The sequence below is a fragment of the Lepisosteus oculatus genome, chromosome 10 (genome assembly GCF_040954835.1).
Source record: "Lepisosteus oculatus isolate fLepOcu1 chromosome 10, fLepOcu1.hap2, whole genome shotgun sequence".
Taxonomy (NCBI): Eukaryota; Metazoa; Chordata; class Actinopteri; order Semionotiformes; family Lepisosteidae; genus Lepisosteus; species Lepisosteus oculatus.
This window is the reverse complement of record NC_090705.1, coordinates 41,257,772-41,284,032: the sequence shown is the minus strand read 5'-3', so window position 1 is coordinate 41,284,032 and position 26,261 is coordinate 41,257,772. Positions and strand designations below refer to the sequence as shown.

Below are 26,261 nucleotides of genomic sequence, written 5' to 3'. Positions count from 1 at the left end.
ACATGTCATCAGTGTAACAATGGAAGTTAACTCCCGATGGATGTTCTGGCCAAGTGGTAACGTAGATGCAGAACAGGACCCAGAACTGAGCCGTGTGGAACACCAGATGTCACTAAACTGGTGTCAGAGGCTCAATCACAAATATGCCAATATAATGAGTAGGTATTAGAAATGTGAGACTTTATTGGTGTGAGTGATTATTTCCAGCGCAGAAGGAACAGTATGTCCAAAGCTTACCCATTTTTCATGTATAATAATGCTGCAGTATTTGCTCACTGCTTCAAGGGCTATTGAGCACTTTGTTTAATTCATGGACTTGAACATAGTACAAATAAAACAACTGTGAAGCTACAGAATGTGCAAGAAAATGTACAAGCCTCAAGAAAACGTTTTTAAAAGTATGTGTCTTTAAGTCATTCCACATGATTTTCTAAATGATAAAGTAGAAATGTAGGAGAGAGGGAGGCCATCTGGCCCATCTAATTAATTTGTATTATAGTAGCTAATTAATATGAGGATCTCGGACAGTTTTTGAAAGATGAAATTCCTTTTCCTGTAACTCTGTGTCAGGAAGTGACCTGATCTCTGTTTTAAATGCACTTCCTGTTGGTATCTGTTTGTGTTCTCTGGTGACTGCATCAGGCTGAATTGTTATAAAAAAACAGTAAACGTTTCAGCCATCCAAAGCATGACAATTTTTTCCATGTATTCCTCATTCTCAGTGCGAACGGACAAGGCACCAGTGCAGAAACTTCTTTTAATTAAATTTCTTTTGCCTTCTTACTAACCTCATTTATTTCCATCAGAAAACTCCAGTCAACTCCTCTCTTATCCATTATTTACTTAGAAAGAAGAGATTAATGATGATTCATTGTATTTAAATAATTACGTTTCTTCAGTCTATTTACTTATCCCATGTCCTTAAGTCCTGGAACAAAATAAGGCACATTTCTCTAAATCTCTATTCCACATCTGCAGTATACTGTATCACTTTTTTTTAAATTTAGAGAGCAAAGCTGTGATGTGTATCCCCAACGTGGGGACACTGCACAGTATTGTTTGTTCTTATCGCATGTAATGTGGTATCAAGAAATCCACTCAACACGTCCCCTTTTCCTTCAATCGTTGCCCGCATTGGGTACGTGCGTCTTATATTTCTGATGCCTAGATGCCAATCTTCACTGATCCTGGGTTGCATCGCCATGCCATATTCTGTATAGACCCCTCTCCATTGCTTGACTTCCATCACACTTGCTCATCGTTCCAGAGCAGCTTGTGTTGTACGCCTGGAGGTTTCTGCAGGAAGGGCTCTGTTCCTGTGCTCAAGCCACAGCATCAAGGCGATGTACGCGGCTGTGAAGCCCAAGCAGAGTGTAGGTTCTGATGCCCGTGTACCCAACAGCCAAGCCGGTTCTCTGTGGTTCCCGTGTGTCCACGGCCGCGTTGCGCTTCTCAGCGCCAGCTCTTGCCTCTCTCTGTTCTGTTCCCCTGCAGGTACTTCGTGCTGGACCCGGAGGCCCGGGTTCTGCAGTACTTTGTCGGCGAGCCCAGCAAGACCCAGAAGCCGCGGGGAGCGCTGCCTCTGGCCGGGGCCTCGGTGTCCCAGAGCGATGAGGCTCCCCACATGTTCGTTGTTTACTCCGCAAACGGCGAGCTCTATAAGCTCAGAGGTACAGCAGCAAGAGCATGCGTTTCCGCCTCTTCATCCTCCGCTGTCCTTCTGTCTGTCTGTGTGTGTTCAAACAGGGAATTTCAGAAAGCCTAGTTGTGTTTTAGATCTAGACTCAGGTGCCCAGGTATAGCAGTGTATTTTGCGGTGTCTTTGAAGGGCAGGAGTGCACTGTGATGCAGTGTTATTTCATCTATGACAATCCACATTACCCTTTGCGAAGACAGCTGCTTCCACCCGTAACCAAACTTCCTAACGCCTTCAGGCGGGTGTGTTGTAGGTCAGAAGGGCTCTCCTAATTACTCGCCCCTGCCAATAGCTGTCAGATGCATTTGCTTACAGTAAGAAGAAGGTCCACATTGATTTACCTCTGGAGTCGGAATGGGAATTGGATATTGACCTTTGTATTATCTGGGATCATTCCCTCTGGGTTAGAGCTGAGTGATTGAAGCCGAAGCTGATCACAGCTGACTATGAAATGGAAGAAGCTAAGTGTGGAATATGGGAAATAATTCAAATTGAGAAGTGCACTAATATGTGAACCCATCTGACGAAATCTGATGGGCTGAATGGTATCACTCTCGTATATAAAGAGCTATATAAAGTTATAAAGTATATACCGTTAACACCGCCTCCAGTGAGTTGTGTTGACACTGGAGAGGAATTATAGCACAGTGGAAGTGGACAGGTGCACTGAACAAACAGATGTTCCCTTTGGCCCAGCTGCTGCTGGTCCGAGACTGGGCTGTGTTGCTTCACCGAGGAGGGACTCTCGGAGGGTCTCCGCCCATGTGGTGTTGAGCCCTCCGGCCTGGGTAGGCTAAATCTGACCCGGGCCGTCTGGACTGCCAGAGCATCACCTGCTCCTGAACCCGGCCAGATGCCTGTGGTCTCCTAGGGATGTGGGTGAGAGATCCCTCTCTCTCTGATGTCACTGCAGGCTTTCTTCCCAGGGCAGAAATGATGTCCATTTTTTTTGTCAGAAGTGATGTATACACATTTTTTAAAGTGAATGTTTTTTATCAAAACTTGACCATCTTGCTAAAAGATAAATGCCATATAGGGTGAGCATGTACTAAATATTGACCTGTTATTTCAGGAAGACTGAGTGAGGTTTTAAACATCATTTACTGTGCCTCACAGGAGGTCTAGATTTGCAGAACTGGGGCTGTTGTGTTCATCACACTCATACAATATAAATGATGTGTAGAAGATTTGTCCAGCTTTATTAGTCTGATAATCTAATCAATTAAATTATCATGCTGTCCCCCATTAAAGAAAAGCAGTTCTAATTAACAGGATAATCCATAATCCTGAGCCGTGCTCAGTATGTTTTCATTTTTATTACATTTGCATAAGTCATCTGGATGGGTTATTTCTCTTTTTTTTTAAAAACCCTGCAAAGCAGTTTGAAATAGTCAAAGGTACAGCTGGTATAGTTCGGATGAGTATGAAAGGCTACTGTATAAGCATTTTAGATGAGGAGTTCCTAATAGAAAAGCATCAAATGAAACATTCATTTAAAATAGATCTAGATGTACCCATAGCAATTCCAGGAGGCCTGTGGTGAGTGACAACAGTGATTATGGGTCATTTAAAGAGGCTCAGGCTGAGGCGTCTGGTTGAAAAATTGTCCATGCCCCTTCCGTAGTTTTCTGATTTAAAAAGCTGCCATTGCAGAATCTGAGCTCTGCAAATAGAGCCCATTTAACATGTAATAGCCAGAGTAGCACCTTATAAGCACAACCAGAAATGGTGTATTCATTTTTGAAAGACCCCAGGATGTGAAATCACCTGGGAAGACATTTTATGACCTTTACGTTTCTTCAGACTTAGTGGTTCCAGTCACTCATTTGTATGGCACTGTTTGCTGTTGGCAGAGAAACCCAGCTTTAAGTCTGAACATTCATTAGTGCTTCAGGTTGTTGCAGGAGTGCTAGACTTTTATAATTTACAGGGACCATCATTGCGAAGATGTTGTTCTTCAAAAAGTTGCAGCTGTTCCTGGTTTATAAATGTCACCTGACCAATTGTCTTTCACCAAGGTCATGTGACTGAGGGTGGCAGGTCAGTCCCCATTGTCACATGACCTTGGTGAAAGACAATTGGTCAAACCGCAGGAACGTTTGCAAGTTAATTTTTTCATTGAAAAGTTTAAATGAAACAGTTTTGTACAGCACCTCCTATTTACAGTCGTGTAATGGTTCTGACGACTTTTAAGGTTCAGAAAGGGACCACCATTCTTAATTATCAGTGCTCATTTGTTTATTGTGGACATTTCATTTTCCAGATATCTTATATTCCAAGATGTCAAATCTGTCTGTCCTAAGGTTTTTACACATGACTTTATGCCTGTCCCATGCTTGTTTTATTTCTCATCTTGACAATTTCCTGACTGAATGCATGTAGGTCTCGTGAAGACTGCCCTGAAGGTGTAATATTTCGGAGGATTAATAGTGACCAAAGTGTTAGTGTCGTAGATCCATATTCGAATGCAATGAAGCACTGCCGTTCTGACAAGACTGCCAAGGAAAGTGTGAAAACAAATGTTCTGACAATAACACTTCGACTGCTCGGGGAAATATCAACAGGTGCCAAATGAAAATAAACTGATCAAATGCAGGAGCAACATTGGCAAGATTGAGTAAACTTTGAGTCACAGTTTTCCCACTGTTTTTCTTTTGATAACAGACCTTTTTGTGTTTGTCTGTGGCTCGCTACTCTAATAAGTTCGTCGCAGAATTCCCGTGGTCTTGACTAATGTCCATCTGGAACACCTCTCGGTGTGCTTCACCCCGGAAGGACGCGGGCCGATGCTGATACTCTTTCTAAGGCAGCGATCTGCTGTCTGGTCGGCCATGGTGAGGGCCGCCTGGGCGGAACTCGTGAAGATCGCTTGATTGATCCTCTGCGTTAACTTATTTAACTTATTTCCTCGAGTGAATCCTCTGCATTAACTTCCTCCTTATTTCCTTGAATGAAGATTTCTCCTCTCGTCTTCCTGTAGCTGCTGATGCCAAGGAGCAGCAGTTCTGGATGAGCCAGCTGCAGGCCTGTGCCAAGCTCTCCGACAGCAGTGCCAAGGTACAGTCTGTATTGCAGTCAACACGTGGCGACCTTGACATGACACAGCCTCACACGCCCAGGGGAGCGCAGCGTTTAGCTGCCAGGCTGATTAATCCCAGAAGTTTTGACTGACGCTTCAGGAACAACATGCTTCTTTGAGGAATGAGGCAAGACCTGCCAGATATTGTGTAAATGCTGGTGAAGTAGCGAGGATGTCTCTTTGCATTAAAGAAAAAAACGACAACAGAAATTGTTACATTCTTTTAAGAAAGGGGGAATATTATATCTTATATCATGCTACTAAGAGGCCCTCCTAGCTCTAAGCCCCATCTCATCCTTGATGCACTCATGCTAATCTGCTTGGTCTCTATTTGCATCCTTCTGAATCGTTTAATAAATTATTGCAAGAATATAAAAATATTCACAGAACATCAAATCGCGGAGCTAAAGGAGATGTTAATTTAAGGGGAGCATAAGGCCATGAGATGTTTATTTAATGTAAAAGGGATAGCTTTAAATACAGTGTTACGCTTGTCCAGCACGTTAATTTCATGGTTTGTTAATGCAGCTGTGAATACGTCAGATTGATACTTGGTAACAGTTACTTATTTTTTTGTATCCTGAAATGTTCAGAAAGTTAATTAATGATGAGAAGGTAACATATCTGTACGATTTTCTGGAATGGTCAAAAATTGACACAATTATCTGACGGCTAACCTTGGCAAGCAGTGAAGAGGAAGTGTGCTCTAAAGCAGCTTTAGATTCTCGGTGAAATTGATGGGAGACCTGTAATCAAGGCCGATAATCCCGTCACACAAGGCAATGGAGAAGTAATTCTTCTTTTTAAAATGATAAACGGTTTTAGTCTTTAGCCTGCTCTGATGAGACCAGGAATGTCATCGCAGTCATCCTGTCTGAAATATATTAAACCAGAGTCCAGTGGCCCTGTGAAAGTGGTATAAAAAGCCTTAAATCAGGGGTTCCCAGTACTGCAGTCCTGTAGGACTCTTTACCTGCTGCTTTTCATTCCAGCTCATCTTAATTGCACAACTGAAGCCTTAATGGCACAAACAAATTGTTTGAGTGGAATATTTTACCAGTTGTTTTTTTTCTGCTTAGTGGTTGAGGTTTTTGTTTTACTTAGGAAATGCAACAACGGGAAGTCCGACGAGTATGAGGGCTGGAAATAATCAAAACATTCCAATTAACGCTATAATAAATAAGGTAATTAAGGGGTAAACTGTGTAATTAAAAGCACAGCGGAATCCATACCTGCAGGTGCTTGGTTCTCCAGAGCCAGGTTTGGAAACTTTACATGGATGGTTAATCTTGACAAAGTAATTGACATTTCATGCAAGCGTTTGCTTTATTTAGAAGCAGAACAACTACAGACATCTAAGTAACAGACCTCACCAAGATGGATTTATGACTCAGGGTTGGTTATGTCATGGAAAGCCTTTGAGTTTAAATCCAGTGCTAATGATTGTTTAAAGTTAATTAAAAAAAAAACTGTAGCCAGGAGAAGAAATGCACAGAGGGAGATAATGGCTTCTATATGACAGACTGACAGGCCTGTTTTAAATGTGTACTTGGAATAAATTACAAAGCTGTCTATTAATAAGATGGAGCACAGCTTTGATTATATAACCCTATGAAGCTCATCCTTGCCGTTTACTGTTTGTTATAGGAATGACTTCTCAGAAATCAGCTGAAGACTGACCAAGTTTTCTGTCCGTGAGGTTTTGACTTCTATAAACTGAGGATCCTGTAGTTCGTCCTGAGTGTGCTTCCATTCCAGCTGAAAGAACAGTTCAGTGCACTGAGCATGTGAGCTGGTCAGATATGATTAGGTGAACCATTGATTCTCTCTGGGGTATTAAAAACCACCACTGAGCCTGTGACCTATTTTACTTTTCAGTTTCCATTCAGAGCTCTTAAATGTGTCACTGAAATTTGGATCTCCACTTGTCGTGCTCAATGCTATTTTTTACAAAGAAATCCAGGCATCAGTATTTTATAAATTAGAATGGTCTTTTACTTGCATTGGAGATGAGATTAAGGAGAAATGCTTTCCCACTAGTTTTTCAGAAGCCTCTCAATTTAAGACGTCCTTCCTGTCTTGCTGTGGTACAGATACATGCCGAGGCATGACGGCACATCATCTTTACAATATAAAAAGAAGATACTCCTGAGGTTTTTTTTACATTATCCTTTCTACCAGCTGTGCCACACTTCTTAGAGATAAATCACATCATTTTAGAAATATTTTTTTTCCTTTTGTATTTAGACTCTTTCTCCCAGTTGGTGAGAAAGACAGACCAAACGCACCATTCTAGATCACACACTGCAGCTGTTTTTAGAGCACTAGACTCCCTTGCTATTAGAAAGCTTTTATTTTAATCAGCTGTTAGGGGTATAGTTCTGGTTACACATTTTTCTCTTTGCCCCATCGTTTATCAACAATGACTGTGGGAGCATTTTTTATTATTGCACTTCTGTGGTGCTGGATTAGTTTTCATTCAGTTAGGTAAGCTCTCCCCCTATGAAGTCCCACAATTTCATCTTCACTGTGGAGGGCTGCACCTCAGGTTACAAGGCTGTCATTTTGAAATGGCAAAATTGCAGTTGCTTCTACTCAAAGAGTTTTGAGCCGTGTGCCAAATTGCTTATCTCCTGAACAGGCAGAATTGGATTTTTCACAGACATTTGGCAGTAAATTGATTTGCTGTTGGATTTTTCTTTGTATGCTGCTTTCCTGTTAGCTTATCCTGTGTTTTTTCCAGTTCTTTGTCAGGGCGTGAGTCAGGCAGACACACTGAATCACCTCCAGGAGTGCTGTTAATGTTTGTGTAAAGAGGAATTTGTTTCACTGTCATTTGGAAAAGGATAGGAGGACAGCAAAAATTCAGCCTTCCTTCTGTGACATTAACCCGAATGATGGCAGGAAAGTGTTTTTGGGAGACGTAGCTCGCAAAGAAGAAACAAAATGTTCTTCGGTGTGTTTGAAATCTCTTTTATTTTCAAGATAACCTTAATAACTACTGTGGCAGTCTGCATCCGAACTCCTTAACTTGGGAGTAGAGAGTGTGTTAACTGGGACTGTGAAGGTGGAAGTTGGAAAGGGACTTCTTCTGCCCTGATCTTCTGTCTCTCGTGACTGTCAGTCTGAAAAGAGCTGTTGATGGTAATCATACTTTTATAAAACCATCGGAGATTCCAGTTTGCGTTTCCATAGTTTCCTATGCAGCATAAGGCCACCACATTCTGACGGTATACTTTGTTGGAGTGTAAAGTGACTGGCATTTGGGCAATTTCATCGCTTTGATAATGCATTATTTTGGGCTGGGTGACTTAAATAATCTCTGTGTTAATTGAGTCAGAAAATCAGCTTAATGAATTCCTGAAGGGGGTCTCCTAAGAATGCTCAGCTGGTGAAGGCTGTGTGCGTACCATGGGAGTAATCCTGTGTAATATTATAGTATCTGCAAGATCTTGAAATATTGTAAAAATAATTGACTGATCTTGAAGAATTAGAAAGTGCCTTCAGTTATGCTGCATTCCACAGAGAACAAGTACACTGTTATGTTATTTGATTAGCTGGGAAGATGCTCGTGCCCATACAGTACATGTATGAAATGTTTAACCATAGGTGGTATATGTACAACCAGAGAAGTCAACGAAATGACACAGGAGCTGAAAGTGCAAAGCGAGTGCTGGACCTGGCAAACTCAAAGGTAAAGTTAAAAAAAAGTCAAAATGGTTTCCGATTTTGGGAGGGTACGTTGTTAGTGGTATCAGAGCAGTATGTCCGCCTGGAGCATGTACTGTAGCATGTACTGTAGCTGTGAGGTAGAGCCAGAAATAAGGTTTTCTCAGCCTTTCGATGGGGACTTCAAGGACCCAAGAGTGTTGACTGTTCCCGGCTTTCAACTCTTAAGGCGCACTTATTGAGAAGTTGCTTTGCTGTGTAGATAATGTTGGTGTATTTCCTCAAGGACTTTACTGTCAGAGAAGCGACTGTAGTGTTTTTACTGGCTTTGCTCCTGGCACAAAGGCATTTGATAATCCAAGAGACGACTTTTTCAGTCACAACTTTTGAGTATTATTTCTAAACCGAGACGGGAGCGTCATGTTTCACAGCGAATCAGTATTTGGTTAAAGTTTTGTGGAGTTCTGAAGCTGCTCACAGCTTCATGGATTTGTCATTCTTCAGCCTAATGGCTCTTGGCTTGTGCCCTTTCATTCTGGTGTTTTTAGGCAACAAGAGTTGAATGGTTTGTAAGATTCTGGGATTTTTCCGGGGGGTTCGGAAGTTAGGCCTCTGGGACACCTTGTCTGTGAATTTCTACTATACATAGGGAAACTTGTGTTGTGTATTGGTGCTGCGTGTATTGTCACAGTTGATAAATGTTTGTTTAACTGAGTGTGCCTGAAGTATTGCTCTTCTCACCACAGCTGTGGTAGAGGACAAAGAATTCATGTGCCTCTGACTACACCAACTGCTTGGGTATATTCTTGGCAAAATCCTTACAAGTTTGGGGTTCTAATAGTTTATTATCCTTATTGATTTATCCGCTCCGTCATTTCCTGATTTTCTTCATTTTTATAACCCCCCCACCATTTGTAACAATATACAGTTAGGAAATTTTTTTCTCTGCAAAGAAGTAACTACACTTAATTTTAAATTAATTTCCAATGAAAAAAAATAGTAATCCAGATAGACAATGTGCATATTTCACCTTCATGCAAGAAAGCCTGAATTGAAGTGTCCCTCTTAATTAAGTGATAACTCCTGGTCATGCTCTTGAGCTGTTTGTCCCGGCTGTGAAAATGAAGAAGCAGCTTCCAGTGTATTAGTATCTCCACTCGATGCACCACGGAAATCGTGTGTATCTCCACCAAAGCTCAGACTTTGAGTTCCACCCATCCAGCTAATTTTACTTATTTAAAGGTGTTTTTTTCTGCATAGTGAATAGCTTTATTGCTTTATTGCTAAAACCAATGCTGTAGTATTGTTTTCACATTTGGTTCTCAACAGTATTTTTTTTTTCCTTGAAATACCCGAAATCCATTTTTCTTTGCTTTGTTAAAGTGACACTTTATATGGCTCCCTGTCATAAGACTGTCATGGGCGAAGCTTCACCACAGTATCTTCTCCATAATGTTCCTTACAAAAGTGAACAACAGTTCATTATCTTTCTAACTCAATACATTAAGTGGTTTTAGATTCTAGCAGCAAAACAGTAGTTTTGTGTGCGTGTGGTACAGTGTGTGTGTGAATTCATGTAAAGCATGAATTATTTGAAGATGGTATTGCGTGTAATTAGATTTCGGCACAGGGAGCTGGCAGCACAGCTTGCAGCTGTGGTCTGTGATAGCTTGTCCCAATTCTCCCTGCTCTGATCTAGCCTGGCTTCTGCAAGGTTCCATTCCACGCTACAAAAGAAACTCTTAACCTCAAAAGGAAGCATCAAGACTTCAGTTTTAGATAGGCTTTTGTGCTTCAGAGCCACCAGGTTCTCTGGCCTTCAACGCAGTTCAGCAGCAGCGGCTGTTTTTCTCCTAAAGTAAATAGCACTTCCATGTTCTTGTTTATTGTTGTTGTTCATGCAGGCCTATTCCCTTTTCTGAACTGGAATTCACATTATCGTGATTGTTACTTCATGTTCCTCAAGTTTTTCCTTTTCTACCAAATGACCTGGAGAACGTTAATAGAGAGAAAATGACCGTCCAGGGTCAAGCAGGATGTTGTAGTTGAAACACTTCTGATATCAGTTTTTTGTTTTTGTGATGTTAATTTTGTATTGTTTTTAATAGACAAAGATCATTGGTCATCTCTGTTAACAACTTGATGTGGTCGACGGTTTGCTGACATTTTGAGAAAGTGCAGAGCAGGTTGGTGTCGAGTGTTAAGATGATCTAAAGTCAGTCTTTCACCACTGTGGGCTGAAGTTTATTGTGGTTCTGCTGCAAAGGGAGTTTATCTGAACCGGATTTCTAGTGGATTAATTTCTCCATAGAGTTTTTTTCTAGCTGAATAGTATTAACATACACAGATAAGTGTATGCAGACACAGTGTACACCTTTAGCTCTTACTTAAAAGAACACAGTTCACATTAAACAGGACCAATTTTCAGCGTTTTTCTCTTCTGGGCTGACTTGTTACGCAGTCACATTGCTAGACAGGGACCTCTTGAGTCAGATAATGGTAGATCAGCACAGAACGACAGGTCCGCAGAGGGGGGCCGGACTTTCATTTGCAGTATAACAGGAAAGGCTGATATTTTTTTTCAAAAGCAATAGATTTTTAGTTGTCGCATGATTTGGTAAGAAACTGCGTGCGCTGATTGCAGGAAAGTTATTCTTGTCTTCTGAATAGACAGGTTTGTCAAAATATGGGTCAGTCAGTGTGCAGACAGCAGAATGGAGTCTTACATAACAAAATATGGAAACTGCAGCTTACATTTTGTATGTTTATCTCTTTGTTTATTAGTGTGCATGCTGTTATTTCATCCTGATTATTTGAATATCCGGCACTTAGTTTTCTGCTCAGTCAGCCTCAGGTGTTATGAAGTGAATTTATCTACCATTTCAAGATAATTTTGTATAGTTAAAAGCAGTCAAACTGTTGTCTTCTTACTGTGTCTATATGAACAATCACTGAGCTGCCTTCTGCATATCACATTTAGGTATGTATTTATCTAAAAAATGTAAAATTTATTTACTTTTAAAATAAAGTTTTAAACAGATTTTTATAAACTAATTATACCACATATTTTTTTTGTCTAGAAGGAGTTCTGGAAGGTCTGTTACCTCTCCCACACTGAAAGTTAGGCCAAGAGAAACTCATTCTGTCATATCAGTGTCATATTAAATCCTGCTATCTGAATAAGAATCGCAGGGCTGTCTTCCTTAACTAACAATACCAGCGATGGAAGAGAACCTTAATTTATACTGAGAGGTGAGAGAAAAACCACAGGCTTAACAACAACAAAACGACATCAGTTTATTATTTCCCTGGGACATTGTCCTCTGAAAAAGACTTAAATTAATCTAGTCATCGTGCCCAGAAGATTGCTTTAAAGCAGGTTGAATATGTTCCATTCTCAAATCAACATGAAACTTTACATTAGGTCTATTTATAATATTTGCCGCATAAAGACTGCTTTAGATTTTCAGACAGAGGCTGATTTTTCTTGTGCCAATCACCAGTTATACAGTGATATACAAAAAAAAACAGGGGAAAAGCCTTTCAAAATTTAACCACAATTAGCCTTTTATGGAGTATTTTTTAAATCATGTTTTCTCTAATTTGTTCAGTCCTAGGATTATAAAATCTTTTAAGTAAGTGTTTTGCAGCTGGGAGCTAGAGGCTAGAAAATGCTAACAAAAAACTTATTAAATGCCTGCCCAAACCATATTATATTGCCTTCATCAGGTGTGTAGTTTTTAGTTGTTTTTAAAAAAAGTTGATGTCCGAGCAAAGGGGTGCAGTAAATGTATACGTCTGCATTATTCGTGTTAGCTAACGGGGAAGCTGCTTCTGGTGCGAAAAAAGACGCTTTAGTTTTGTATGTGTATAGATGGCATCTCCCGGTATTCCCAAGCTCTGAGCCAGCGGTCTGCACACTTCCCGGATGGAGCAAAGGCGAGGAGGCGTGCGCCCGGCCCCTCGGGCCCCGGTCTGGCGTGTCTGCCTGACGCCCCCCCCCCCACTGTCTGTTCCAGGGCTCTGCGGCCGGCCGGACCCGGAGCTTCTCCCTCCTGCCACACGGGGGCGCCAACACCTCCTCGCCCGGCTCCCAGAAACAGCTGCCCCACGGCGGGGGGTCCAGCATCGTCACCATCACCCACCACAAGTCTCCCGCCGCCGCCCGCAGAGCCAAGAACCAGTATCCGGGGCGCCTGCTGGAGGTGAAGGAGGTAGGGCAGTCGCCGTCACGGCCTTCCTGCGTTTCCCCGGCCGCTTGCACTCCGAGCTCAACCCCGGCCACCTAGTGTATCGCCGCCCTCTGTCGGTTCGTTATTCTCGGGTAAGGTGTGGACGTGGGACCAGCACGCGTGTGGAGCAAGTGCACAGAAAATGGCCACGTTTGGAAGGAGGTTCTGACTAAAGATTTGTATTGTCGTCACCAACCCAAAATAAAGTACTAGAACGTAGTTTATTACCATGTTTGAAGCCTTAAGATAGAAAACAGCCCTTACTAAAGGTAATTACTTGGCATTGCTGTAACACTTTTTAGCTAATGCTTACCTAGTTTATCATTAGGTAATTGAGTTTATATAGTTTTAACCAGATAATCATTCTGTTCTACTGTGCAATATGCTGTACACAATCACAATCTCCTAAAGGTTGTCCTACCTCTGTTTTCCTAATTCCGTCTTCATTGTTCGAAAAGACAGCACTAATATAGGTGTTTCCTCTCATATGCACACTGGCATATTGAGCAAGAAAAATAACTATGTGTGCTACTACAGTTTCGGTCACTGAAGGCCCTGAAGGTTTTCTCAGTCTGTGTGTGGAAAATTAAAATCTCCCATGCTGACTAGTTCATCCTTTACACACACACATACTTCCTTCCTGATTTTTATAAGACTGCATTGCAATTAAGATATGAATTTGGTAGTCTATACAATTCTCCTATCTCTGTTGTCTTTGAATATTTTATAAGGCTGTCCCTAGATTTGAGGCCCTTTAGTTCATCTAAATTCCTGTAACTGAATGTGCTTGCTGTTCGTAGTGTTATACCCACTCATCACCTTCGCTGTCTCTTTAGAATAATATGTTCCCACAAATCCTCTGGTCTTCCCCATCACTCTGTGTTACCCGGTGTCTGTGTTTCTATAAGCATAATGTGCTACACCTCACAAACCTCAGGGGCTCCTTTCAGTGCGTTTACACTGCAATAAGTCAGAGCCTGGCTGGCTCTACAGTATGTCAGCAGTTCTCATCATTGAAAGATGGCTGATGAAATCACAAAGCTTGATTGACGAAGGGTTAACGAGTGCTGATGAAATGGCTTTGCAAATTAATGGAATGACCTCGTCTTTTATCCCTTGGGTCTTTCTAAGCCTGAGGTAACATTCATGCACTGCTCTTAAGCAAGTTTAAGAGACTAAAGCAAACAGGATTTTTTTTTGTGGCTGTAAGATGATTTTTAGAATCTTTCTGAATTTCCAGAACTGAAGCCTGAGCACTTGAATATACCCATTAAATTGGCTCAGATGTTAAATTGGAAGTTAGAGTAGTTAGAGTTGTTGTTTTGCTGAAAAGCACAACACAAAGTATCTCTGATGCAGAAGTTGCTTTGCACAGAGAACCACATGAAACGGATATATCAGTGAAGTTCTCCAACATGTGCTTCAGAGAGCACTCCCTTGTATCCTGGCTGCTGTATGTGTTGAAATTACTGGTGGAAACTTCTCAGTCATGGATCAGGTTATCTAAATTCAACATATTTCTACATTTATTTCCTTCTTCTAAAGCTGTTACTGAAAAATTAACTTAGGAGCAATAAATGAATTCTTACAATTTTATGTCCATAAAATAGCAGAAATAGTTCTTTTCACTTGCTATCCTTAAACATGCTTTAGTCATCCCAGTTTATCAACATTTGATAAATCTATTTAAGCAAAATAGTGTAGTAGTGTGGCTGAAAAACATTTTGATTGCAGTGCACATTTCAAGATCCTTCTTATATATTCAAAGAAACTTTATTATGTAGTATATATTCTACACAAAAGCGCATGGCTATGAAATTTAAAAAGTTAAAGATTTCAATTAAAATAGTTGTAGATTACAGTTAACATGGCGATATTTTGTTCATGTTAATGCAGTTAAATAAGAGTGAACTTGGTGCATGTTTTGCCAGGCAAAATGGTCAGTTAATGTTACCTTAGAAGTCAGCCTTTTCTGTCCTAGTTAGCCCTCAAAATTCTATATTGTTTTGTATGTGTAGCAATATATAGTGTTCAGTAGGTGGAATTGGACAGAAGTAGGATTCTGCATAGATAACAGACACATTGTGTTGTGAATTTACTTTCTACTTTAAACGTCAGGAAAGTGGTTTGAAATGGGTAAACCTAAATCCTTTAAGGGAAGCATGCCGTATTAATGTTTTGTCATATGGGTAAATATTTTACTACTTTATTACTTAGCTTGGTCTTCCACAGTATTCTGTTCAGCAGTTCACTGTGGTTTATTTCATAGTTTAAATATAAACACAGTCCTTGTGATATATTTGTTTTATGAAAACATCTACAGAATGATATGTGCTGGTCTCCATGACAACACAGAGTTCTCTATTTAAAAAAAAAAAATTAATGCTGAAGGGGTGAAGTTACAGAATACCAGGGAATGAAAGAACTGTCTGAGAGCAGTGTTATAAAGCACCTCTTCTAGGTGTTATTTTTTATTACTGTCACAAGAACATAATAGCAGCTATCATTGCTTTCTTTCTGCAAATTGCTGAATCCATTACCATTTTTTTTTGAAAAAGTCAATAATCCACCTACCAGTTTATGACAGAAGCGATGTGTAAAAACAGTGGGGAAACTGCACTGCATCATCAAGTCAAGGGAAACGAGGAGCTGTGGAACGCTGGTTTTCTTTTGGCTGCTGATGGGCTCAGAACAGAAGGCGTCTGTGGCGGACGCTGACTCTTTCCATGGCTTGCTCTGAGCAGTGCCTTTAGCTCATACAGTATGTGTCTTCTTGGCTCTAAGAGTTGGAAAATGGGATTTGAATGGAATGACCAGAGTTCGAATAGGATTACCAGAGGAGTTTGACCCTCTGCCACTGACATTGAATATCACTCTATGAATTGTTGTCAAAACATCAGGGGTATCTGGTGTGGATTTCAGAAGGTTTCTTTGAAATAATTTGTCAGTGGGAACCTTCAGTTTTAGCCCTTCCACTGAAATGAGTGTGTTATTGAAGGATAGAGGGGGCGTATAGCTGAGCCCGTGTAGTATCTGTGTGCCTTTACCTATTGCTTGCTCCATAGGAAATGCAGCTTTTTCTCCAAATGTTGTGCTCAGGTTTCCAGCAATCTTCCCTAGCAGCGTTGTACAGAATTTTGTGTTTGTAATGCATGCAATTTATTTTAATTAGAAAGAATCTTGTATGTTGGTTCTTTTACCAACTCATAATTGGATACCTGTCGGTAAATATTTTCGACAGTATTATCACTGTAAGGGAATTCAGATGGTCTCATCTCAATATCCTCAGAAACTGCTGCTTCAGACAGGTGAAGCTCTCCGCATCAGGACTAAATACTGCAGTAAAGATCTTACACCACCTGTAAAAGAAAAGAGCTGTGAAGGGCCCTTTTTGTTTTGGTATTCTGAGATATTTATTTCACGGGACGTAATGATGAGTCACTGTCAAACAAAGAGTACCTTTATAAGAGGCTGGAATAATGTGCCTGTTTAAATTCAGCACTTCAAGACTGCGGTAATGTAGAACTCTTCAGAAAGAAATTGGTTCTGTTTAATGGTCTTTTTAAAGTTAAATTACATTCAGTGAAGTTAAAAACAAAGTGAGGTATGCGCCCTTAACAAAGAGACCTCAGAGGACCTTCTTACCTGTATAACAGTGTCACCTTGTCCTGCACACACTCAGAGCTTTTAGAGAATGTCATTGCTCACCACTTCAACAGCTTAGGGGCACAGCTACCGAAATGAGAACTATGGCATTTGCCATCAGATATTTTCCAATAAAAACAGAGGTGTGCAGACAGAAAATTATGTATTCCCAATGAATTATTTTAACATCAGAGAGTTTATTGTATATTGACATTATTAAAGGATTTTTTCTAAACTGTCTGGAGTTTAATGGTCCCAATATATATATAAAAAAAAACCCCATAAAGTTGTCTCCATACAGATCATTCGTAAAAAGCCAAATGATAAATGATAAGTGGTCTTAGTCTGTGCTTCCCTTGGGAACAATGTGAAAAATGCTCCCAGCTCCTCATTATTATACCCCTCGCTTTTATGCTTTAATTCTGTAATTTCTCTTTTGAGTGGGTACCAAGAGGTGCAATATGGTGACGCACTGTAAGATCATTGTGGAGTTGGCTTTTCCTTTTACTGCATGATGGCTGTCGTTTGTTGAGAGAAGAGAAAAAGGTGCCAGTTGTGGAATGTTAAACAGGCGATTTCTATTTGTAATGAACTTGCTGATGGAAACGCTGGATGTCTGTGTTTCATAGCCATCTGGTGTGGGACAGAAAATGAGCATTTGGATGGAGAGGAATCAATTTTTCATTAAGGATTAGAAATGAGAATACTGTAGGTATCCAAGTTCCTTATCCAAGATGCTACTCTTTTTACTCTCACAGCTGACATTGCCAAATTGTTTGATTTGGTGTGTTATGAACCAATATACTGTCCCATTCTCACCTTTAAAGCACTTTACTTTTCCGTAGCACTATTCTATAAAGCATAGCATCGTAATATTTTCTGTTTCTAAGCCTATGCCAGGAAGAAGGAAAGATGACAACGTTTTTATGAAAGGACGTTTTTTCCGAAAGCAGGATTTTCAAACAATTGACACATTAGCGTAGTACGGTTTGTCCCTTCATGTGTGCTTTGAGTCCAGACCGACGCTTCTGAAATTCCTAAATTAGGAAAGAAATGGCTTTAACCATTGCCTCTGTTTGTAATTCGGTAACGACGTGGGAAGAGTTACACACAAGAGGGTTCAGGTATCTCACTCATGGGGTGCTAGCAGTTCAGTGTTCAGAGTGTTCTTTATCCGTCATAAGGAGTCCCAATAGAACCGGCTTCAGCCACATGTCCTGAGAACTGGCTCCTGAGTCCCACAGTGCTCTGGGGTCAGAAGTGTCTCCTGAACTTAATTTCCACTCGTTCCCCCTGAGTGCCTGGATTGCTGCTGATCTTGATGGAGTCCCCCAAGTTGCAATAGTCGGTCCCTTTTCCTCTCTGTTCCTCTCCACAGAAGTTCAGCTCCTGCTGCTTTCATGACCAGGTGACGTTTTGTTTTCACCCTTTGGGATGTTTCTCTGGAAGGTTTAACCGCTGGGAAAGATGGCTGTGAAGAACTGATCTTTGAACGTGACACGTGTGCACTGGGGTTCTGCTGCAGGCTTTCACTGATGGTACACTCCAGGCTCTACTGTCTGCAAGGTCCTGGTTCAGATCCAGGCTGTGCAAATGGCTGACTGGGTTTCAGCTGATTCCCACTATATAATAAATGGGCACATTGATTGCAAAGCTCCCTTTGTAAAATTATGGTTTGCTAACTTACAGCTGTAACATGACTCTTTATAAAGTGTTTTGAAGGAGAGCTCTCCATAAGAGGGTCCTGTGCAACCTAAAAATGGATCATTTATGATTAAAAAAAACAACAACATTCTTTTGTGGCTTACTAGGACAAAACTGGATTATTTTCTTAACAACAGCATTTTTAAGCCATGATTGAAATTCTACCACATGCTTACTGTTTTCGTTTGAGAAGTTTCCATTCTTTCAGTGTGTCTCATACAGAGGCAAGGTGTTGGAGAATATGCATTATTTGTGTGGGCAGCAGGTACTTATGGTCATACATTGACAAAGGATTCTAGTAATCATAGTAATCATCAGCTATATTTTACTTAAAGCCAGCACTTGGCACTGTTCCATGTGTACAGATTCAGTCTGTGGTTTTAGGGAGATGCTGCCCTGCTCTGTTTGAAATTTATTATTGGGCATCCGTTAGCAGTAGATAAGATGGAAGGCAGCTTGTCACACCTGTGAGTTCCTTATAATTTGTCCTGTGGAGGCTTTTATAGCCAGTGATTCATTGCTGCCCAGATGTCTTACTGCTCCCTGAGCCACAGGGAGAAATTAATGTGTTTTGGTTTCCAGTGATGGATTGAAGCACTTTTCTGGGGGATCTACTATCCATGAGTTTTTTTTTTTTCCGGCAAAGTACAATATAGTTCATTGCTCTTGAAATATATCAGATCAGTCTGTATACGTTCTCTAAAGCACTCCAAAACAGCCATTTATGAGCTAATTGCTCTTGCAGGCACTTCAGTGGGATGCACTTCCGGTTCTTAGACTGGGTGTAAAAAATGTCTTTATGGGTATTTGTAGAGTAGATGTGTTTTTTAATGCTGTGCTCTTGATTTTGGCACCTAGGCGTCTGCGGGCTACGTTCTGCAGAGGATGCTGTCTGAAATGGAGGTCATGTGAAGACCACATGTCATTGGTGCACAAGTGATCACTCTACCTCCGTTCTGCTGGGTAGAATTCCGATCCCTTCCCATTCCCCGGTTCCTGGACCCTACAAGCTCCCAAGAATTTGCTGTACTTACACAAATTTCCTAGCCAACGTGTTTTTGGAAAGCTGCTTGTCGTGGTGGGGTTGCAACAACAGGCAGCAGGCACAAGAGTGATCTGACCCTGGACGGGACGCCAGTTCATTGCCTGACCTTAGAACAGCAAATCAAAGCCAGCCAGTATGTTTCGGGGGGTGGGAGGCACCCCGATAAAATCTATCACCCAGGAAAGTCCCACACAAATGCGGGAGTTACTGTATGTAAAAAAACCCATGCCTTCTACAGACGGAATTGATTTTCACTGAGAGGCAACTTCAAATTACACTAGCAATTCCCATGGTGCATTTCGATAACGGCCCCGGAGCATTTTCGACAGACAGCTAGAAGCTTTGAGGTCAGATAATGGGGATGATTCAAGACGCTTCTGTTGCTGACTCTGTATAATATTTTGTTCCTCCCTTTTCAAAGGAATAAGTATTTCCCCTATGAGATAATTAATTTTACATTCTTTATAATCCGCTAAGAAATGAGGGCAGTGTTGCCTTATGTATCAGAGTACAGTAAGTACCTTTAAATTCAGTGGCTTCATGGTATTGTATTTTTGTACATTCTTGCAGGCCCTGTGTCTTGCTACTCTCAACAGTTTTTCAAAGAGCATAAAGCTTCTCAAACCATAACAGTAGCATTATAGTTTTTTGCAGTTTGACCTGGGAAAGATGGCTGTATCCTGTCATGTAATTTATATTAATTTTCCCTGCTAAAGCGCTGTCAGTGTAGTGATGCCTTTGGGACTAAAACAGGTGGTTGAATCCCTCTCTCTGAATGTGGCTTTTAAGAATCCTGTTTCCAGCAGTGGAAGTACTGTATGTTTGAGTAATTAGGAGCAAAGCCTGTGACCGGTGTTTTATTCTGTGGGCTAAAATTTCTTAAATGAATCATGAAAGTGGTGAAGCAATAAATCTTAAAAAGCAAACATGATGCCTCTGAAGATCCCTCAAGGCTCCTCAATGAAATATCCGATTTAAACAACAATGAGTTACGGAAAGGAAATAATGAGATGGTTATTCGAAGATGCAGAATTGACTAGATTACGTTTATGTAAAAAAAGATTAGGGATATGAATGCACAGAGCTTCAGGGGGCAAGGGAATAAGACAGAAATGAGAAAAATCTGCCAGTGAAGGTGATTTCAGCACAGGGTTTTAGGGGGCAGTCTGATCGTCTGCAGGAGAGGCTCCGTGTTGCCGTTCGTGGTCATTAGCTTTTTTCGAGCTCTTTGCCTGCAGTGAGGATAGTCTAATTCAGATGTCATTTCCGCAGGGTTCACAACCTCAGTTGAAGTCCTCAGTGCGTGAAGACTGGAGGTTGCCCTTGTCTCTTGGCAAATTAATTTACCTCCAGAGGCACTAGAGGGGTGGGCAGACAGGGCTGGGGACAAAGCACAGAGGAACTGCTTCGATGAAGACATCGCAAGCACGCTGTACATTGTACACTGTATGGTGTATTACCCTTAACCCGTGTGAACGGGAGTTCAAGTTCCGCGTGCTTAAATAAATAAATCGAGAACACAGTACACCTTCACTTAATAAGGAGTCAAGAATTGCTTAATGTGTCATATAGTGGTCAAAACATTATACTGTAGTGGTAATGGTGAAATGGTTATGAATGAAAAAGTCTGCTCTGTTTAGAATGGTAGTATGCAGTGCAGAAATCTAAAACAAAACGTATAAAGAGAGACATTAAAAACACAACAAATGCTATTGGTTCCATTACTCATTGGTTGCATTTTCAGGTCTCAGTATATATTAATTTAAATGTAGCACTATTTAATAAACATATTCAATACAGAAAATGCAAACTTGGTATGAGAGTAATGCTATACTTTCAATAACAGTTGTTCAATTGCCTGTTTGTGTGTATATATATATCAAAAAGAACATTCGCTGAAAGCAAATGAACGAATGAAGACACAATCCGGTTGTTTACTTGCGCTACGTTCTCATAGTCCTATGACATCCGTGTTTGCAGCAGGAGCAGAATTATGAGTCGGTGCTTCCAAAGGTTTTCGCACGACGGAGCCCCTCTGATCTCCGTGGCCCGGTCTTGCCCCGCAGCCGGCGGAAAGCCCCGGTCGCTGACCCTGCCTTCCCCTGTCGTGTCACTCAGATCATGAGCCAGGCCGAGGGACAGCAGAAGAACCTGGTGCACTCCATCGAGTCCCTCCCTGCCAAGGGGCCGCTGTCCGCCCTGGACCCGGATCTGCTGCTGCTCAAAGCTACATCAGCAGCCACCCTCAGCTGCCTGGGAGAGTGCCTCAATATCCTGCAGCAGAACGTCAGCCAGGCCACCCAGCAGAGCAGGGGGGTGCCCACTGGTGAGTCCGGTCGCTGCTCGTTCGCGCTGCAGGGCGTCCAGGGAGGGCAAGAAGAGGAAGTGAAGGTCTCCTCTTGCTCAGAACCTTTAGTTCTTCTTTCTGGGACCCGGGTTTGGTTAATGCTGCTCACGGTCTTGTTGGCTCGTGCCATGTTTACCCGAATATGTGCCGACACTGAATATAAGCCACGCCCGGAAATCTGGGCGGTGGAATTTGGGGGGGGGGGAGGACTTCACAAAGCACAGATTACATTCCTGGATAGAAATAGTTGAAATTACAAAAATTCCCTTGGTTCTAAATATATAAATGAAAATGGATGGTAAAGTCCCTCATTCAATATTAATCCTAATAATGAAATGGACTGGACAGCGCTAATATTTGCATTTTTATGATATAGTGCTCAGCAGCCCTTTAACACTCTGTCTTGCAGGGCTGCAATTGCTCTGGTTTTGTACCCCTGCGAGTTGCTAACTAATTCATTAAGTGATTACTTACTTAAACGGTCGTGTATTTCTCCTCTCTAAGGTGTTGAGTGGTTGTGAATTAAAGGACGGGGTTCTGATTAAACACGTTCGACCCATTCTCTACGTTTTCCTTGAGTAACCACGCGGACAGAACATATTTCTAGAGACAAGTACAGTTCAAACAGTGCTCTGCAAGTCTTAGAAAAAGCGGTAGCACATGGAAACCATTCTTGAGCTCTACTGTATATTCTGTAGGGGGGGAACGAGTATTTGTTCTGAATTTTCCAGACACAGAATGTAAAAGAACAATACACCGTTTCAACAGAACCTGCTGTGTTGATGATGTGCTTGTGGTCGTGTCCTTTATGTCTGCAGTTACTGTGTGTTGCAACTCAGGCAAGTAGTCGGGAGAAGGAAGACTGTACAGCAAGTATCCAAAGCTCCCTCATGCTGCCTGCCTGCTGCACATCAGAGATAAACCCAAGTAATAAAAGGAGAGTTTAGCAGCACCTCTGTTGCATGTTACAGTACCTGAGTAAAACTGCTGTACTGTAGATAGACTGGAGAATCCCAGCACTGGTTTAATGGCATGATTGAAGGCAGCAGTATCTTCAGAAACCCAAACCCAAGGTTTAATGTGCTTAGACATGTATACAGAAGCACCCAAAGGTTGCATGGCTGCATAATCCTTCAGCATGCAGTGGGAATGGAGTTGCTCAGAGGTGCATGAATTCATAGTCAAGAGGATGAATATCAGATTGCTCCCACTTTTAACTTTAAATGACCAGCGCTGCAGTGCATTGGACTGAAGGGTCATTTCAGAAGAAACAACAATAAAACATCAAGTGAAAAGTCATCTGTCCCTTGAACAGGAGGGCGTTAGCTCTGAGCTGTCTGGTTCTGTGCTGGGAACACACTCAGTGGGGAGGGCAGTGTCTCTTTGTCAGGGCAGCACAGCGAGCATAATCAGCCTGCGGCCGCCTGGAGCTCCTGCACCTTCAGTGCTCCAGTTTCACTAGCTTCTGCCTGGGCTGATGGAAGATTTCTTTTTCACTGCTGTTGGGAGATGCAAGGAAAAGAAACTGCAAGTTGCAGAAGACTCTCGCTGTGCCAGATCACAGACAGACAGGGGCGTGCTGTGCGGTTCTGAGACTGACAGATTCAAGCCCACTTATCCCACTTCTTTTCTGCTTTCACCAATTATACCAAATACTTTTACCTGTTTCTACCACATACAGCCCTTTCCCACTCATTTTAGATTCTGTGCTGGTACTTTCTGATAGTAGTTTCTTTTGAATTATAGAAAGATTCCAGGTGCAATCGCCAGGTGTGTTGTTTTTGACTATTTAGGGTTTCAATATCCCCGCCTTTCCAGCCCATTAGGGTTTTAAGCTGTGGCTGCAATTACTACATAAACATGTAAGGTGCTTAAGATTGAAAGGGTAGCTTAGCTTTTTCAATTTTATGTACTTTATTTGCATACGTGAAATCCTTGCACAATTTTTATGCACTTAACCCTTGTATCCGCACTTCTTATCAGCCCAAACCCATTATTTGTTTCAAAAATGTAAATAGTGACTATTTTGCTACTGTTTGTGCTGATCTGTGTAGATATACGACCTTGCTAATGCATTATGTAGGATATCAGAATGGTTTAAAACGGATTGATTCTAAAAGCTGGATTTATGTATGTTGGACCTGAAGGCAAATATCTGTAATCTACAGTACGCATGTCTCGTAGATCTTTACTTTTCAGTTGGTATTTAACAGTTGTTAGACATTCTTAAGATGAAGCTAAGGATTTGGCAGTGAAAAGTGAGGGAGCTGAGAGATGCACGTTTTGTCTAGAATCCTTTGTGCAGGAGTGTTATCAGACAAGCGCAGACCTCATTCTGGAAAACGGGAGGGCGAGGAATCCTCGCAGATTTCTTATCCTGACTCCGTCTTCCTTTTTATAAGTGCCCTACCCACAGCGGCAGAGCATGTTATTTTCTTGCTTTTGGCGGAGTGTTCCAGCAGCTGGGAGGAGGATTAAAACTGGGTGTATAGCGAGGCGATGAGTCAGCCGCCTCGAATTCGAAAGTATCGGGGGCTGCGAGGCTCGGGGTTGGTGCGATGACGTTGGGCATTCTACCATGAACCACATTTTCCCACTTTTACTTCTTACAGTGAAACTAGAAATATTACACCCTTCCTCTGTTTATTGCGACACAAAATGTATTCAATTCAGTTTTTTCTGTACCTCTCTTATTTAGAGCGACCTGTCGGCTTACTGTCGTGACCCTACTAACCATTGCTGCTGAGCCACCCTTGCCCAGCCAGGCTGACTCAGTCCTGCCCCCCTGGCAGCGCTCGGCCTGTTGGGCGTCGCTGCGTCAAGACCTGGTCACCGACAGCTGGCGCCACAGTCCAGCCTGTGCACTTAGGAGCTCACTCCCTTTTTTCCCCCATCTAAAATGTTTCTGGTTTTCACCTCTCTTGACTGTCAGCTCATTTTTACTCAAAGTCTTGTTGCCATTGGTAACTCATGCCGTTCAGTTCCAGATTTGTGGCTTACTAATTTTTGTTTACAGGTCCTCCACCACACCTTCAGTAGTTTCTGTTCTGGTTAGGCCAGGCTGATGTTGAGAATATCCTCAGTTGTTGGCCACGTGCTGTGCTGACCCAGGTTTCCTCTAATATTGCAAAGGCACAGGTAAAGGTTCATCCCGTGCGGAATGAGAAATTCCACGCTTTACCTTTCAGCATGGAAGAAACTTTTACCTGCTCCTTTGCAGCCTTCACATGCTGAGGCGGACCTTCTTCAGTCAGAAGGCGATCAGAAAGTCTTGGCCTTTGGAGAGAGTCATCAGAAATTGTCTTGATATTAACCTTCATACAGCAGAGAAATTCAAATGGATGTTTTGTGTTATTAAATGATTTAGTAGAAGCATTCTGGGATTTGTTATCAGTGTGAAAACATACACTAAATTCAATATAGCTTAGCCAGGTGGCCATTAATTTAGTTCTTGGATGAATTGATTTTTAAAAGTTTTATCACTTCTTTTTGTATCAAATTAAAAGAGAAACTTTTAAAACTAGGAAATATGTAATTACTGCTGTATGGTTTCAGTTTTGGTTCAACACAAAATATACAACTTCACAAGTTAATGAATCAAATTTAATTTTGGTTGAAAGCCTAACATCATTATTCAGAATGTTGTGTAAGAAACTGAGGCCGATATACAAATACAATTCTATGTAAAGGCAACGTAGCTACTATGTTGAATATAAAAAATAGAGTAGCCTGTTCAGATTTTGTTTATCTACTCCAGGTCCTGCCCTGTAAGGTTTCACAATTTGCTGATGTAACATTCACAGATTGGAGTTTTCACGAACGAAGGTCACCAGGATAGAGTTGTACTGCAATGTGAAAAATACATTTTGCATGAGAAGAATAATCCTCACAGTGATAGAGCTCTTTTTTTGGACACTTCACTCAAAGCACTTTGCAGGTAATGGGGGCTCAACTCCACCGGCACCAGTGTGTAGCAGTCAAAGTGGGCCAGAACTCTCCCCACACTTTCACCAATCAGTGGGGAGGAGAACAAAGAGATGAAGTCAGGGATGGGGATTATTAGGAGGTGTGATTAGTAATGGCCAGCGGGAAATTGGGGGCAGGAGACTGGAGCAATACCCCTATTCTTTACGAGAAACACCCTGGGATTTTAAATGACCACAGTGAGGCCGGACCCACACAAACCGCAGGGTGAGCGACACCTGCTGGTCCCACTAACACCTCTTCCAGCAGTAGCCTTAGCTTTCCCAGGAGGTCTCCTGGCTAGGTACTGACCAGGCTCACACCTGCTGAGCTTCAGCAGGCTGCCAGCTGTGAGCTGCAGGGTGAGATAGCTGCTGGAAAGAGGGGCTGCAACGCTGTAAGGCTGCAAGGCAAACATCAGATCTCGAGTGCGGGTGAAATTCGAGTCTTCACATTAGAGAGTGAGCCTCATTCTACCTATCAGCTCTTAAGGATTTGCGTCATCTCCCAAGACTTCTTATTTGACTGCCAATAATCTGGCAAGAAGTTCTACTTCTTTATGCGTCATGCCCTGAGGTTCACAGACTGGTACAGCAAGCCTGGCCTGGTCATGTACCCAGCTGGATTATCACACAGAATTAGCGTCACGTGCTCCTATTATGATCCCACAGTCTTGGGAGTAGATCCAGACTTTATTATTGCCTGACATCGCGCTGCGCACAGGGGTGACATGGGTATGATTGTATTGCTTGACTGTGGTCATGCTCTCCTTTATGCATGGTATATGATTTGCATGCCCCCCTGACCCTACTCCACCCAGAGTGCACTTGGTTCAGATAGTGTCTTATCACCAAGAGTGCCAGCCGTGATTTCCCATGCTG

General features: G+C 41.8%; 1 protein-coding gene across 4 annotated transcripts in view; it reads left to right on the top strand.

The window, feature by feature from the left end:
- osbpl10b (oxysterol binding protein-like 10b) overlaps positions 1 to 26,261 on the top strand; it is a 75,638-nt gene that overhangs the window by 14,733 nt on the left and 34,644 nt on the right. For all 4 annotated transcript variants that reach the window (XM_006635615.3, XM_015357001.2, XM_015357002.2 and 1 more), the window contains exons 2-5: positions 1,495 to 1,670; positions 4,677 to 4,753; positions 12,464 to 12,658; positions 21,189 to 21,396. In XM_006635615.3, coding sequence (XP_006635678.2) covers positions 1,495 to 1,670; positions 4,677 to 4,753; positions 12,464 to 12,658; positions 21,189 to 21,396 — 656 coding nt within the window. The remainder of the gene's footprint in view (positions 1 to 1,494; positions 1,671 to 4,676; positions 4,754 to 12,463; positions 12,659 to 21,188; positions 21,397 to 26,261) is intronic.